The sequence below is a fragment of the Lithobates pipiens genome, unplaced genomic scaffold (assembly GCF_037356315.1).
Source record: "Lithobates pipiens isolate NorthernLeopardFrog02 unplaced genomic scaffold, aLitPip1_a1.2 Scaffold_19, whole genome shotgun sequence".
In the NCBI taxonomy this organism is placed as follows: Eukaryota; Metazoa; Chordata; class Amphibia; order Anura; family Ranidae; genus Lithobates; species Lithobates pipiens.
Genome location: NW_027507764.1, coordinates 30624848 through 30641522, shown reverse-complemented (window position 1 = coordinate 30641522; position 16675 = coordinate 30624848). Strand labels below are relative to the sequence as shown.

Here is a 16675-nt window from a genome sequence, read left to right as displayed (position 1 = left end):
GGCAGCTAGCTGCTGCCATAACTGATATTCCTCTTCAAAATATCAACGTATAATGACTGATGACGGCCTGGAAGTGGTGTCAGAAACCATGAACTAGACCAGTGATGGTGAACCTTGGCACCCCAGATGTTTTGGAACTACATTTCCCATGATGCTCATGCACTCTGCAGTGTAGTGGAGCATCATGGGAAATGTAGTTTCAAAACATCAGGAGTGCCGAGGTTCACCATCACTGAACTAGACCGAGACAGAAGAACAATTAAATCACACTTGTTTATTAATTAAAAAGGTAAATGGGGTAAGCGTAGTCAAAGATAGTCAGCCAGGCCAGAGTTCAATAACCAGATCGGGTAATTAGACAAGCCAGAAGTAAGGGATCCAAGTGGAGGAACAGCAAGCAGGATAAGGAGCCAGAAGGGATGTCGGCAAGCCAGTCTTTAAACAGGAATGCAGGAGATGGTTTCTTGTGATGTGACCAAGGCGGAGATGAAGTGAGCTGGACAGCTTTAAGTAGGCAAGTCAGATGAGCATCATCAGGAACAGCTGGTAACTGTGGAGACAGATGAGAGCTGGCAATTAGCCGACAGCTGAGCAACCAGCCCTGAGAAGGAAGGGCTAAGCCAGCCCTGACAAGTGGTTAATGAACATTTTTCTCACAAAATTGTAGGGATTGTATGTTACTGGTTTTATATTTTTAACCTTATCATTTACAGTGTGATGGGCAGATTATTAATCCATCATTTTCCCACATTATTTGTCTAAGCTGTGTGTTGAAGCCGCGTCTGGGTGAAATTGGGTATAGACCCGCATTGCAACTAAATCGGCTATTGTGGTCCCAGGAAAATTGTCTATTGTCCTCTTTAAATTGGAAGCATCTTTTGAAGTTAGAACTTATTTCAAATGTGGTATCATCTATCTTTTGCCTCTTCAAGATATATTTCCATCTTTCTTCCGGACAGAGAGAGTCAGAAAGTTGTTTTATGAGCAACAAGAGATATTATTTTTAATAGTTTAAGGCACAGTTAAACACCCCCTTTTATAGTTGGTTGGGGCTATTTTATAATTTTTAAGAGAATTTATTTTATTGTTGGGTTGATGTCTTTGATTATGTGATGAAATATTAAATCACCAGAAATTCCAATTTTGTATGAAGCTGTCAGTTTTTTTTTCTGTTCAATCCAAAAAAAACTAGCCCAGGCTTAAGGAGTATCTTTATATTTAACATCATGTACAAATTGTTCTTATGCTTAAATGCTACAAAGTAGGCAAGTATGAGCGACAAAGTGGCCGTTTCTAGCAGATGGAATACATGGTTTCCATGTAATTACATTAAAACTTTTCATTAACAAGTTGAGATAATGTGAAGAAAAGTAGTAATAGCAAAATAAATAACACAAAGGTAAACAAAAAAACATAATATTTTTAAACTATTAGTCTGAGACTGGAATATTCAGAACACTTAAGGTGTTAAAGCATAGAAATTTACCATGACAATAAGATCTACCCTGAAACGGTTTCAGTCCACACCCAACAAACCATATACAGAGGACAATGGTGACAGGATTGGGTAATTACAGTAAACAATCAAACAATTGTAGAGGGGATAGAAAAAAGAAGAACTGCGCTAGCCACAAGATACCCAATGTGATTAGGGTATATGAAAGTATCAGACCCACACTGTGGGTCTTAGTATCTAGTGTGTTAATATTGTGAATTCCCCAAACTCAATATATGTGTATCAAACTCTGTGCATAAACCCCTAAATCATAAAGATAAGAATATAGAGAATATATATTTGCTATTAAGCATAAATGACCTATCGAAAAAATACTAAATCTGTGTTCAGAGACACTCTGTATAATGTCCATACAGTCATATATCAAAAAATTGAAAAATTTAAATAAAAAATAAACATAAAAAATAAATGTCCATATAGTGAATGAACACCAGTGAAACAAAAATTTCAAATGAGGTACGGCAATAAAGAAAAGTTCCAAACGACTGAATTGCAAATGCACGGATTGAAAATCTTCTCCAAAGACGTGGTGTGCTTATCCCATCACCGAAATAAATGAATCAGCTCCTTACCAGATCCAGACGACCCCCCGTTACAGAGGGTCACCACAAGCAGAAGTAGTCAAAAAGGGTGTCCGGATAGCGCCTCCTCCTCAGATGGTCACGAATCTTCCACACGATGGGGTTATGGCTGTTACTCACTCCCAACACGACGTGATGTCACATAAGGGAAAACATAGGCTCCAGATAGTGTAAAACCAAATGACTTTAATTCTTAAAAAGCGAACGTAAACACTTACATAAAAGACTTTAAAAGCAGGTTCAAAACAAAGACGTGCACCGGCCGGATACACGCCAACGCAAGGACCAACCCGTCCTTCCTGGTCCACAAAAACGAACACGACTTGGGGTGACGTCGACACGTTCGCACCGCCCTACGCGTTTCGTAATAATTTACGTCGTCCAGGGGCCCCTGGACGACGTAAATTATTACGAAACGCGTAGGGCGGTGCGAACGTGTCGACGTCACCCCAAGTCGTGTTCGTTTTTGTGGACCAGGAAGGACGGGTTGGTCCTTGCGTTGGCGTGTATCCGGCCGGTGCACGTCTTTGTTTTGAACCTGCTTTTAAAGTCTTTTATGTAAGTGTTTACGTTCGCTTTTTAAGAATTAAAGTCATTTGGTTTTACACTATCTGGAGCCTATGTTTTCCCTTATGTGACATCACGTCGTGTTGGGAGTGAGTAACAGCCATAACCCCATCGTGTGGAAGATTCGTGACCATCTGAGGAGGAGGCGCTATCCGGACACCCTTTTTGACTACTTCTGCTTGTGGTGACCCTCTGTAACGGGGGGTCGTCTGGATCTGGTAAGGAGCTGATTCATTTATTTCGGTGATGGGATAAGCACACCACGTCTTTGGAGAAGATTTTCAATCCGTGCATTTGCAATTCAGTCGTTTGGAACTTTTCTTTATTGCCGTACCTCATTTGAAATTTTTGTTTCACTGGTGTTCATTCACTATATGGACATTTATTTTTTATGTTTATTTTTTATTTAATTTTTCAATTTTTTGATATATGACTGTATGGACATTATACAGAGTGTCTCTGAACACAGATTTAGTATTTTTTCGATAGGTCATTTATGCTTAATAGCAAATATATATTCTCTATATTCTTATCTTTATGGTTTAGGGGTTTATGCACAGAGTTTGATACACATATATTGAGTTTGGGGAATTCACAATATTAACACACTAGATACTAAGACCCACAGTGTGGGTCTGATACTTTCATATACCCTAATCACATTGGGTATCTTGTGGCTAGCGCAGTTCTTCTTTTTTCTATTTTTGTTTGATATATTTTTGGTATATATTTGAATTGCAGCTTCCGTTCAACACTATTTGCTTCTTTTTCCCGTAGCGCAGTTTTTCCCCTCTTTTTCCCAATTGTAGAGGGGATACCTCCTACATACCAAGACAAACATTTGACAATGGATTCCAATTCCAACACCCAAAAAAATAGTAGAGGTGATTACCTAGACAGACAATGGCTTCCATCTTCTAGCCTCTTGTTGGGTTTCACCCCACCATTGTACCCTTGGGGTTTGGACTTGGGAAATGGACAAGCATGTAATGTTTGAAAAATATACTTGCATTCAATGTAATCCTTCTTAAAAGTTTGTAAAGATATGGAGGAAAATGGATAGATACATCACTTTCTAATCTGAATCTTAACATCTTCAATACCGGGAGGCACTTTCACCCTCTTCCTGCCCAGGGCCAATTTTCAGCTTTCATCGCTGTCACATTGTGAATGACAATTCTGCGGTCATACAACACTGTACCCACACTAAAGTATCATCATTTCTGCTCACACAAATAGAACTTTTCTTTTGGTGGTATTCAATCACCAATGGGGTTGTTAGTTTTTTGCTAAATAAATGGAAAAAAAGACTGAAAAATTAGCAAAAGAAAATACAAGTTTTTCTTTGTTTCTGTTATAAATATTTGCAAACAAATATTCTTTCCTAATGAATGTAGGCCAGAATATATTCTGCTACCTTTTTGTGTGGTGACAATAACCCAAATCGGTGTATATTATTTAGTCTGTAGGAAAGTTATAGAGTCCACAAACTATGGGATATATCTGAAAATTGATCAACCCTGAAATCTCATTTCTTGAGGCCCAAAAATGTCAGCACAGTACAGATACCCCTCAACTGACCCTTTTTGGAAAGTAGACAGTCCAATGTATTTAGAGTGCATGGAGAGTTTTTTGAAGTCTTGAATTTTTTTTTTTATATATAATATTATTTTTTATTTTTAACACTCTTTGACCAGAGCAATGTAATGTTACCATAGTAACTTTTAACTACTCTGGGGAAGTGATCACTTAATTTAGAATAAAGTTTGAGTATGTTTGTAAACATGAAAGGCCTGTCAGAAGTTGTTCCTTTTTATATAGCATTTGTTCTGGAGTATTTCTGATTATGTCTGACTTTTTTTTTTTATATCTTTGAATATTTCTGATTTTTTTTTTTTTTTTTATGTTTTTAAATATTTTGAAAAATAGAATATTTTTGAAAACTAGATGATGTATTAATCATGAGGATGTTGTTACTATTTAGTATGGTAACTTGACCTAGGTTTGTAGGTTTGTTTTTTTTTTGTTTTGTTTTTCCCTCTCTTTTCTTGGTTGCTTTTGTTGTTTAGATGTTTGTTTGTTTTTTGTAAAAATATAAAAATAAAAAAAACAATTAAAACAAACTTTACATGGCTAAAGTGTGCCAGTGTATTTTACTTCAGACTGTTTGGAATATAGCAGTTTATAATGATTATTAATCAATGAACATTTTTATCATCAGTAAGGTTACTTAGTTTCAGGCTGAAATTTCAACCCTCCACACAACAAAACAGAATACACAAACCCCATTGATATGGACCTACCTGCTCCACCCTTCTAGATCCTTCCAAACGCTCCAGTCATATGTTAATGAGCAGCTCCTGTGTGCTGGTCAATCAGAATCTCCATCAATTAGCAAAAGCCACTCTCTCCTCCCATATAAACCCCACATATATCCCGTCCTTCCACTTATCTTACTATTACTTTGAAGCAAAAGTGAATTTGTTTTTCCATTGCAATTATTTCAAGAAAAATTGACAAGTTGGGAAGTCTACGAAGATTCCATTAGTGAAGACCGAGTGGGAAACCATCTGCACCTTCATTTTCTAAGGTTTGTGCTTTTAGAGCAGTATAGCTTTTCCCTTTTAAAATTATAGTTTTTCTTTTTGAACCTGCAGTCTACAGATAACTGGGCAGTGAGATAAATAAACAAACTCTTTTAATGTTCCTTAAACTTTTAAATAGATTTTTCTTATTTTCACTTGCCATGTATGGTCAGAATAGAGATCCATCTGTGGATATTTTACAACACTGGCTGTTAGTGTATTGTATGGTTCTTGGTGTAGATCTTCAGGGGCCACCACCACCTATTGACAAATAGGTGCAAATATGCTACTTGATATATATTTATTTGAATGTATTTTATGAATTTGATTTTAAACTTTGCAAAAATAAAAATTATTATTTTTACTTCTATGAGTATTGTGTGCCAATAAAGTCCATGGACTGTGGTCCAAAACTAAATACTTTTTTTGTTTTAAATCTATATTAATTTTCATTATTTCACTTGCCATTTATGGTCAGTAGAGATCCATATACAGATTGGAAATCCACAATATGTTGCAATACTTATTGTTTTAATACAACCAACCTTCTACATGGAGAGGTTCTGTCTTCATATATCTATGAATACAATTAAAATGTGAAATCTTAGATTGTCTAAGTTGGGTGTGAAAGCACAATCCAATTTTTATATATATATATATATATATATATATAATACTACTTTAGGCTCCAAATTCCACCATTCCAATTTGTTTTATTTGTTTTTAATTTACACAAAAGTGCTATAATTTCTCGTGTGTGTGTGTGTGTGTGTGTGTGTATGTATGTATGTATGTATGTATGTATATATATTGTATGCATATTTGGGGTTCAAAAGTAATTTTCTAGCAAAAAAACAGTTTTTAACTTGTAAACACCAAATCTCAGAGGCTCGGTCCTTAAGTGGTTAATGAACCTTTTTCTCCCAAAATTGTAGGGATTGTATATTACCTTTTTATATTTTTAACCTTATTTAGAGTGTGCAGGGCAGTTTATTAATCCATCATTTTCCCACATTATTTGTCTAAGCTGTGTGTTGAAGCCGTGTTTGGGTGAAATTGGGTATAGATCCGCATTGAAACTAAATCGGCTATTGTGGTCCCAGGAACATTATCTATCATCCACTCTAAATTGGCTACTTTTTTGAAGTTGGAACCTATTTAAAATTTGGTATTATCCATCTTTTGGCTCCTCAAGATATATCTATTTCTGTCTTTCTTTCAACTGGAGAAAGTCAAAAAGTTGTGTTATGAGCAACAAGAGATATTATTTTTAGTAGTTTACGGCACAGTTGAACACCCCCTTTTATGGTTGGTTGGGGCTGTCCCGGGGCTATTTTATAATTTTAAGAGAAATTATTTTATTGTTGTGTTGATGTCTTTGATTATGTGATGAAATATTAAATCACCAGAAATTCCAATTTTGTATGTACAAATTAATTGTTCTTATGCTTAAATGCTACAAAGTAGGCAAGTATGAGGTACAAAGCGGCCATTTCTAGCACATGGAACACATGGTTTCCAAGTAATTACATTAAAACTTTTCATTAACAAGTTGAGATAATGTGAAGAACAGAAGTAATAGTAAAATAACACAAAGGTAATCAAAAAAACATAATATTTTTAAACTATTAGTCTGAGACCGGAATATTCAGAACACCTAAGGTGTTAAAGCATAGAAATTTACCATGACAATAAGATCTACCCTGAAACGGTTTCAGTCCACACCCAACAAACAATATATAGAGGAGGAACTGAGGACAATGGTGACAGGATTCAGTAATTACAGTAAACAATCCAATCAATTGTAGAGGTGATACCCCCTACATACCTAGGCAAACATTTGACAATGGATTCCAATTCCAACACCCAAAAAAATAGTAGAGGTGTTTACCTAGACAGACAACGGCTTCCATCTTCTAGCCTCTTGTTGGGTTTCACCCCACCATTGTACCCTTGGGGATTGGATTTGGAAAATAGACAAGCATGTAATGTTTGAAAAATATATACAGTACTTACATTCAATGTAATCCTTCTTAAAAGTTTGTAAAGATATGGAGAAAAATGGATGGATAGATAAATCACTTTCTAATCTCAATCTTAACATCTTCAACTTTTCACCCCCTTCCTGCCCAGGGCCAATTTTCAGAGCTGTCACATTGTGAATGACAATTCCGCGGCCATACAACATTGTACCCTCACTAAAATATTATCATTTTGCTCAAACAAATAGAACTTTTTTGGTGGTATTTAATCCACCACTGGGGTTTTTTTTTTTTTTTTTGTTTTTTGTTTTTTACTAAATAAATGGAAAAAGACAAAGTTTAGCAAAAAGAAAATGTATATTATTTGATCCGTAGGAAAGTTATAGAGTCCACAAACTATGGGATATATGTGAAAATCAATCAATCCTGAAATCTCATTTCTTGAGGCACAAAAATTTCAGGAATATATAGAATAGAATATATAGATATCCCTCAACTGACCCTTTTTGGAAAGAAGACAGTCCAATGTAAGAGGCATGGAGAGGTTTTTTTTTTTTTTTAAGTTTTCATGTTTTTGTTATTTTTTTTTTAAAATGAATGTATGTATACTCACTATATGTGTGAATATATATATTATTATTATTATAATTCACTCGGACTAGAAAAATATAATGTTACCATAGTAACTTTGTACATTTAATTTTAACTGATCACTGGGGAAGTGATCAGTTAAATTAGAATAATGTTCGGATATGTTTGTAAATGGGAAAGGCCTGTCAGAAGTTGCTCTTTTATATAGCATTTGTTCTGGAGTATTTCTGACTGTTTCTTAATATCTTTGAATATTTCTGATTTTTTTTTTTTTTTTTTTTATGTTTTCAAATATTTTGAAAAATAGAATAATTTTTGAATATTTTTGAAAACTAGATGATGTATTAATTATGCGTATGTTGTTACTATTTAGTATGGTAACTTGACCTATGTTTGTTTTTTGTTTTTCCCTCTCTTTTCTTGGTTGCTTTTGTTGTTGTTAGTTTTTATTTTTTTTTTATTTTTTTTTTGGTAAACATATTAAAAAAAATAAACAATTAAAACAAACTTTACATGGCTAAAGTGTACCAATGTAGTTTACTTCAGAATGTTTGGAATATAGCGGTTAATAAAAATGTTTATTACATAACAATTATTACAATCAGTAAGGTTACTTAGTTTCAGGCTGAAGTTTCAACCCTCCACACAACAAAACAGAATACACAAACCCCATTGATATGGACCTACCTGCTCCACCCTTCTAGATCCTTCCAAACTCCCCAGTCATATGTTAATGAGCAGCTCCTGTGTGCTGGCCAATCAGAATCTCCCATCAATTAGCAAAAGCCACACTCTCCTCCCATATAAACCCCACATATATCCAGTCCTTCCACTTATCTTACTATTACTTGAAGCAAAAGTGAGTTTGTTTTTCCATTGCAATTATTTCAAGAAAAATTGACAAGTTGGGAAGTCTACGAAGATTCCATTAGTGAAGACTGAGTGGGAAACCATCTGCACCTTCATTTTCTAAGGTTTGTCCTTTTAGAGCAGTATAGGTTTTCCCTTTTTAAAATGATAGGGTTTTTCTTTTTGAACCTGCAGTCTACAGATATCTTGGAAGTGAGATAAATAAACAAACTCTTTAATGTCCTGTAAATTTAAATAGTTTTTTCTTATTTTCACTTGCCATGTATGGTCAGAGCAGAGATCCATCTGTGGCTATTTTACAACACTGGCTGTTAGTGTATTGTATGGTTCTTGGTGTAGATGTTCAGAGGCCACCACCACCTATTGAAAGACAGGTGCAAATATGCTACTTGAGATATATATATATATATATATATATATATATATATATATATATATATATATATATAATATATATTATTTTTTTTTATTATTGATTTTATGAATTTGATTTGAAACTTTGCAAAAATAAAATTGTTTATTTTTACTCCTATGAGTGTTGTGTGTCAAAGTCCATGGACTGTGGTCCAAAACTGAATACTTGTTTTTGTTTCTTTAAATCTATATTGATTTTTATTATTTCATTTGCCATTTATAGTCAGTAGAGATCCATATACAGATTAGAAATCCACAATATGTTGCAATGCTTATTTTTTTTTTTTTAATACAACCAACCTGATACATGGAGAGGTTCTGTCTTCATATATCTATGAAGTAAAATTTAAATGTGAAATCTTAGATTGTGTGATAATTCCACGATCCGTCAGTTGGGTGTGAAAGCACAATCCAATTTTTATTTAATTTATCTTTTTAATAGTACTTTGGGTTCCAAATTTCACCATTCCAATTTGTTTTTAACTTACACAAAAGTGGTCTAATTTCTCTTCTGCCCTATTGTTACAATACCGGTGACATTCACACCTCTATTTGGGACTAGAATGTTGGTCATTCTAACCAGCCACTCTCTACAAGTGCTGTAGTTTAGAGATTCGCTTCAGCCAAAACCCATTTCTTGGTATATAATGTCAGCTTTTTTTTTTTTTTTTAACAATTTATTTTTATTAAATAGAAAGAGAAAGGAGTGGGTGGGATTATTGCGGTGCTTTTAAAGTAAAGAGATTATTTGATATAAAAATAGAAAAAGATATTATTAATTGTAATAATAAAAAAAAAAAGAGGAGATAATGAAATCAAGATTTTGAAATCACAAATAACAATACTAGTACATTTAAATAAATTACAAATGACCACAGTCCGTCAATTAGTTCAAATAAAGGAATTCTTGGCTGTTCTGATGGAATCCCGACATGTTTCGCCTGCACAGAGGCTTCTTCAGGGGAGCCAATAATTGACAAGAGGTAGTTTAAAAACGAAAGGGAGAAATTCACTGTAAACAAAATGCAACAGATTTAGTGAATTGGGTCTTAAACATGAAAAGCAGCCCAAACTCTGAATACGCCCACTAATTTCAAAAAATGTTGTTGGGCTACAAAGGCCCATTATAAATTAGAATCAATAACTATGCATACCAGTCTCCAACCGAAAGCCCCGCCCGCACGATGCAATAAAGACGCCTTAAAAGCGTGGAGAGCAGACCAGTCCAAGAATCCCCAGAAGGTAGCTGCAGGAGACAAATGGAACAGACAAAAATCCACTATAGTTGAGGAACATGGTGCCAGAAAGGGCACCCATACACAGTTTAGCAAATTTAGAAAAAGTACCACTGTGGTTTATAATTAAACAGCAATGAGAACCTACCTAAGCAATTTGATATTGAGCGTGTCTCAGCAGGAAAACTACTGAATGCAAGTACGCATGTTCTCAGAAGAATGTAGTGTCAAGGTATAGACCTAAAATATAAATTGGTAAGAAATTACCCTTAATGGGGCCCATATACTCAAAACAAAATAGTTAAATAAATTATAAACATGGGTAGATTTATTAAGAAGAACAATTAAGCTATTATTTTAAAATGGCATTATGCTCAATTAATTAAATTAAATCACTGGGAAAAGGCTTACAATGCGCAGAACAAAAAAAGAGGTATTGCAGTGTTATACTGGGTTCAGTGTAAGCTCACACTGATTGAAGAATTTGGCAATGGACTGCAGTAGACAGATAAGTCAGCCGACGTGTGTAGGACCTATAGGTGGTAATATATCAAAAATAGTAAGGAATAAAGAAACCCCTAAAGCGGGGAGAATGAAGTAAATGTAATTTAAAGATAGGAGAAGAGGCATGGGCTGTGTGGATAGACCCAGTTCTCATCGAAAAACTAACCTTCACGACGGAATCTCCACGCTGTGTTGTCTAGCAGGACCGACACACCTGCAGAGTGGGTGTGCCTTTTATCTCCCACACACCCAGCGTAAAATGAATTACGTCGGATGTGAGCGGACAGAAATGCAAGACTGCGAATGCGTCTCGGGTGGTTAAGCCTACAAACCCCATGATGCATTGCGGCGGCTGCTCCGTAACCACGGAAACCCAAACGCCGTCGCAGGCATACACGGGGATCGTGGAGAAGGCAGAATAGAGGTTCGCTAAACCTAGCAAACCACTGCCTATTCAATAACCGCGACGAGAACCAATGTTCTAAAAAGGCAATCAGCATTTATACGGGTCGGGCTTCCACACCGCCCGACCCGTGCGTCCATGCAGGCACCAGTGTCGGAGATCGAGGAAAAAAGTGCGCTCCCACAAAAGGAGTCTTCATCAGGAGGGCGGGCACAAAAAGGAAAGGAGTGTATAACAAAGGAAACTGAAATAAAAATTCAAATTAGGGACATTCCTATTAAGTTGAGAATGGGAGGATATTAGAGAAATGGGTAAGCGAACAGAGTCCTGGGCTGCTTTAATGGACCAATTCGACAAAAATCCAAAATCGGATACCACATAACAGTAAAAAAGCTAAATTGTTATGTAATTGTAATAAATCATAAACAATAAATTCTACTGTACATATGCTGATGATAATAGAATGATCAGTTTATAATAATGAATATAATAATAAAATGATAAATGAAGAGATAGATGAGGAACCACATTCTAAAAAAATCTATTGAACAGTCTTGAAACAGTATAGTGCTATATAATAGTCTGCGATAAACCATATATTGATACAAGAATGGATAAACATGAATACTGATAGATGAACAGAAAGGTGAACCCATACCATACATAAAAACAATCATTCACACAGACGCACAAACACACATTATTTTTATTAAATTCTCATTTCACAAAGAAAAAAAGAAACAAAAACAAACGTGGAAGATAAAATAGGAGAATGCAAAAATTCTTCAGTATCTATATTTCCTCTTTCTTAAACATAAGCTCGTATAAAGTCTAATCCTATGTATTTCTATACATGCCTATCTATCTTTCCTCCCCGTCTTAGATAAATACTAATATTATTTTTCCTAAAATGCTTAAAGCATAAATCTCCAAGTCTCTGTCGGCTTTTAATTGTCATGTGTCCATGTTGGTGAGACTTCATTTGGTGACAACACAGAATAGGATATCTCCCCAAATGGGACCCATATGGTTATAACATACTGACCCTAGATGCTGGGCAATATTCAGAGAGATGTTTAATGCTGTTTATTTTTTTTTGTGATTCTAGAATGGCTTCTAACATCCATGAAGTTACCAAGAACACCGCAAGGCAGGTCCTCCAACTCATCACCCAGACATCCGAAAACCTGAAGATGATGGAGGTTTCCGAGCACTTTGACCCGATTCAAGAACTTGGGACGGGTTCATATGGAAAGGTCCTCCTGGCCAAACATCGGGGTTCAGGTAAATGTTATAGCTTAATTCATGTAAGGAAAATAATTTCTTCGTATTAGTCATGATTCGGAATCATATTAATTGAATGGAACTAGTGTAACAAACTTTAAAAAATGCTAAATTGGCAGCAGGTAGAAGAGACTTGTATGTTTGTTCTGGAAAAAAAATGCAAAGTCTGACATCCAAGAATCAATAGAATTTGCTTATCTGTAGACAATCCGTAGGACAACATGTATACACAAATTGTATGACTTTAGCTTGTGAATATTATGCTGAGCATTGTGTACAGGAAGCGTTCACAAAGCATTGACCTCGCTTTAAGCAGCGTTCTTTTAAGTTCCTAAAGCTGCTTCCAAGTACCTTTTTAAAAGTAATTTCTTAAAGCATCCCTCACTTCCAGTTTTAGGGTGATGATTATGTAATTTAATGAGTCATTGCTGTAGATTTAATCAAGCGTTCAGCACACTTTTAAAAGGCTTTTAGCAAGTTTTTACTTATTCTCTCTTCTCGCTCTGTTTGACAGGTCAGTTGGTGGCCGTGAAGCTTCTTAGCAAACAGAAGGTTCCAATGGACAACTTTCTGGTTGAATATGGGATGTCCTTCAGCCTCAGCGGCCATCCCAACATCATCAGGACCCATGAAGTTGCCTTTCATACAAACTTAGACTACGTGTTTGTCCAGGAGGTGGCGACAGCTGGAACTCTTTACTCCCTAATAAAGCCAAATGTAAGTTTGTATGAAAAATGAATTATCTTTACGTTAAGAAAAGATTTAATCTCTGCCCTCCAATATCTTTAAAGTATTTCTGAGGTTTAAGGATTCCCCGCTCATTACAGTGAGTTAATGGGGTTGTGTATCATTTTGATTTATAGGCTTGATTTTAGATATGTAACTTTCTCAGCTGTGAAGCAAGGTTAAGGATGATAGTCCTGGATCTTGCACCAGCAATGGTGACTGATATTTGTATACCAACAAGTTTCCCTTACGAATCCTTTCAAGTATATTGAGCTTATATTCTATGTCTCTGTATGATGGATAAGAGAGGCTTCTTATTTGATTAAATTTTGCCATGGTGGTGTCTAGTGACTAATTTTGTCCTGTTTTCTTTTTTGTGATAGGTTGGTTTAAATGAAGAGTTGGTGAAGAGATGTGTTCCTCAGATAGCCAGTGCATTGGAATACATGCACAGCAAAGGGATGGTCCACCGTGACATCAAGCCAGACAATATTCTGCTAATGGACTTTGAATGTAATATTATCAAAGTGGCAGATTTTGGAATGGCAAGGCTCCAGGGAACCGACGCACCACCCATGTCCTGGTTCATACCATACACTGCTCCGGAACAGTGTAACTTGAAACCGGGAGAACAATTGCTTCTGCACCCCAGCATTGATATCTGGGCCTTTGGGGTCATGATTTACATCGCTATGACTGGATCATTCCCTTGGATAGGAGCAGAGGGTCATGATCCAATGTACAGGTACTTTGCTTGGTGGCAAGTCAGAAAGGATCTGACCTTGGCACCAGAAAAGTGGAGGAAATTCTGTCTTGAAGCCAGGCAAATGTTCTGGGACCTTTTGGCCCTCAATGCGTCTGAGAGGTGCTCAGCCATGGACATTCTAAAATACCTTCATGTGCCATGGAAGGCAGAAATACTTTCAGAAAATCATACAAGGAGTACTGTTATACGTATGGCCTACAGAGGACATGACGTACATTCCGGAGCAACAGCAAGTGCCGCCTTGTGTCCTCTACCTGATCACGAGACAAAGTCCCTCGCTATAGGAGCTGAGGTGGAGATTGCATAAAACATTTTGATCACCTGGTAATCAAGAGACCAAATTGCTGAATGCACGCCGGGGAATTGTAAAAGTCTTGTGACCTAGTTGAAGGTAAGAACGTAGAAATCTTACAACACTGCTGATTTTTTTTTTTTTTGCTCACGTGATTGCTTATCTACAGTATTTTTTGGGGGGAATTATGGATCGATGCATCATAAAAAGGTAAGATGGCCCTGGAAGTGATATATTTCAGGAAAAAAAAAAATCTTAGTGTGGGCAAAACTCGATATGATAGGTAGGGTTAAACGTCAGGTCCGAGCATAAGTTCAAATTGAACATTCTCGATTTGGCTCTTTTTTTATAGAAGATCTGAAATTTGTGGATATTTGGCTGGAATGGAATGTCCCCCAATGCATTGCTTGAGCTATCACTGGCAAAGGTCATATACTTGACCTCCAGTCAGGTGCAAGATGTCAGCCAATGTTGGGTCACAGAAAAATTTCAACCCACACACTGTAAAGGCTGACGTTGCAGCACCCTTTTGTCAGTGTGTTGGTGAATTTAGTGTGAGTGAAGGACAACTGACATTTGTTAAAGTGGTTGTAAACCCTTACAATCCACTTTGTACTACAGGTAAGCCTATAATATGGCTTACCTGTAGCTACCCTGGATATCTCCTAAACTTGTCTGGTTTAGGAGATTATCCCCTGTATCAGCATGTGCCGACGTCATCGGCACATGCGCACTGAAGCTATGACACCCTCGTGCTGTTGCTTCAGCCATTACCGGCGGCTCCCGATGTGCATGTGTGGGAGTGACCTCATCGCAGCTTAGGCCAATCACAGCGCCTGAGCCCGCGATATCCGGAAGTAGCTCCTGGAGCGATGACGCCGGCCTGAGCTGTGTATTGGGACCGCTTCAAGGGCTTCGATCTAAAGTGAGTATTTCATAATGAGCTAATATGCTATGCATACTAGCTCATTATGCCTTTGTCTTTCAGGTTTTTTTTGGGGGGGGGGGGGGGTTTGGTGGGTTTACAAATACTTTAAAGAGAGAGACAGGTTAGTGTTGTGTGCTTTCAATATGGTGATTTAAACTGTATTCAGTGTTATATTAGTATATTGTATGCTGTATACAGTTTTCTATTGATGCTTTTATAGTATGACAAATTGCAGTATCTGTGGCTTGGGAGAGTGGAGTGTAAGCCCCTTGTACTCACTGCAATATAAAAAGACCCAATAGTTCTTTTTAGGAATGCTTTTTTACTTTTGTGATGTTTCTTAGCATTTTGTTAATAGTAGCTATTTTTTTTTTTTTTTTCTTTTAAGTTAGGCCAAACAAAGTCTTAGTTTTGTCTTCGTGTTTTGAATTGGAGTTTTTAGCTTTATTTTTTCTTTTGTTTTGTTTTGTTAGGATTATTTATTTTTATCATATAATTTCAAGGGGTCAACAGCAGCATTGGGTTTGAGCTAAAATGCCCTGGGTTATGTTCTGGACTAACGGGCAAAGGATTAAATAAATAAAAGGACAACATGGAGGCACTGTCTTGAGTAACATTCACAAATTCAAAAAATCCGTTTGACTAATATTTACAAAGGAAAATTGTGTTAAATTGCCGGACATTCCCATTTCCTTTTCTATTTAACAAAAAAGGTTTGCAGACCCCTCCCCCGAGGTCCCCAAAAATATTATCCTCTTTCATCATCTCCATTCTCAATATTTCTCCTCCTCCATCTCTATTCCAACTCCTCCTACATCTCCATCTTCATTTTCACTCCTCATCCTTTTTCTCCTTTCTCACTCCTCCTCTTCCCCATTCCCACTCTTCCATCTCCATTCGCAATACTTTTCCTCTTCCTCCTCCTTCATCTCTATTCTAATTCCTCCCCCCCCCCCCCCCCCATCTTCACTCTCACTCTTCCATCTACATTCCTGCTCTTCCTTCTCCATTCTCAATACTTCTCCACCTCCTTCATCTCTGTTCTAAATCCTTCTCCCTCCCCATGTTCATTCTTACTCTTCCATCTGCATTGTTACGTCTTCCATCTCGATTTTCAATACTTCTGCTCCTCCATCTCTATTCCAACTCCTCCTACATCTCCATCTTTATTTTAGCTCCTCATCCTTTTATTCCTTTCTCCCTCCTCCTCTTCTCTATTCTCACTTCTACATCTCCATCCCCATTCCCACTCTTCCATCTCCATTCCCCATACATTTCCTCTTCCTCCTCCTTCATCTTCACTCTCACTCTTCCTTCTCCATTCTCAATTCTTCTCCACCTCCTTCATCTCTGTTCTAAATCCTTCTCCCTCCCCATGTTAATTCTTATTCTTCTATTTCTATTCTAACTCCTCCTACATCCATCTTCATT

The 16675-nt window shown here is 36.6% G+C and overlaps 1 protein-coding gene across 1 annotated transcript; it reads left to right on the top strand.

The window, feature by feature from the left end:
• The first annotated feature begins 1487 nt into the window (after positions 1-1487).
• LOC143997993 (serine/threonine-protein kinase SBK1-like) lies at positions 1488-14331 on the top strand. Its single transcript, XM_077493791.1, has 4 exons — positions 1488-1567; positions 12357-12532; positions 13047-13249; positions 13642-14331. Exons 1-4 carry the CDS (start codon positions 1488-1490, stop codon positions 14329-14331), a joined length of 1149 nt encoding a protein of 382 aa, XP_077349917.1.
• Positions 14332-16675: the final 2344 nt, after the last annotated feature.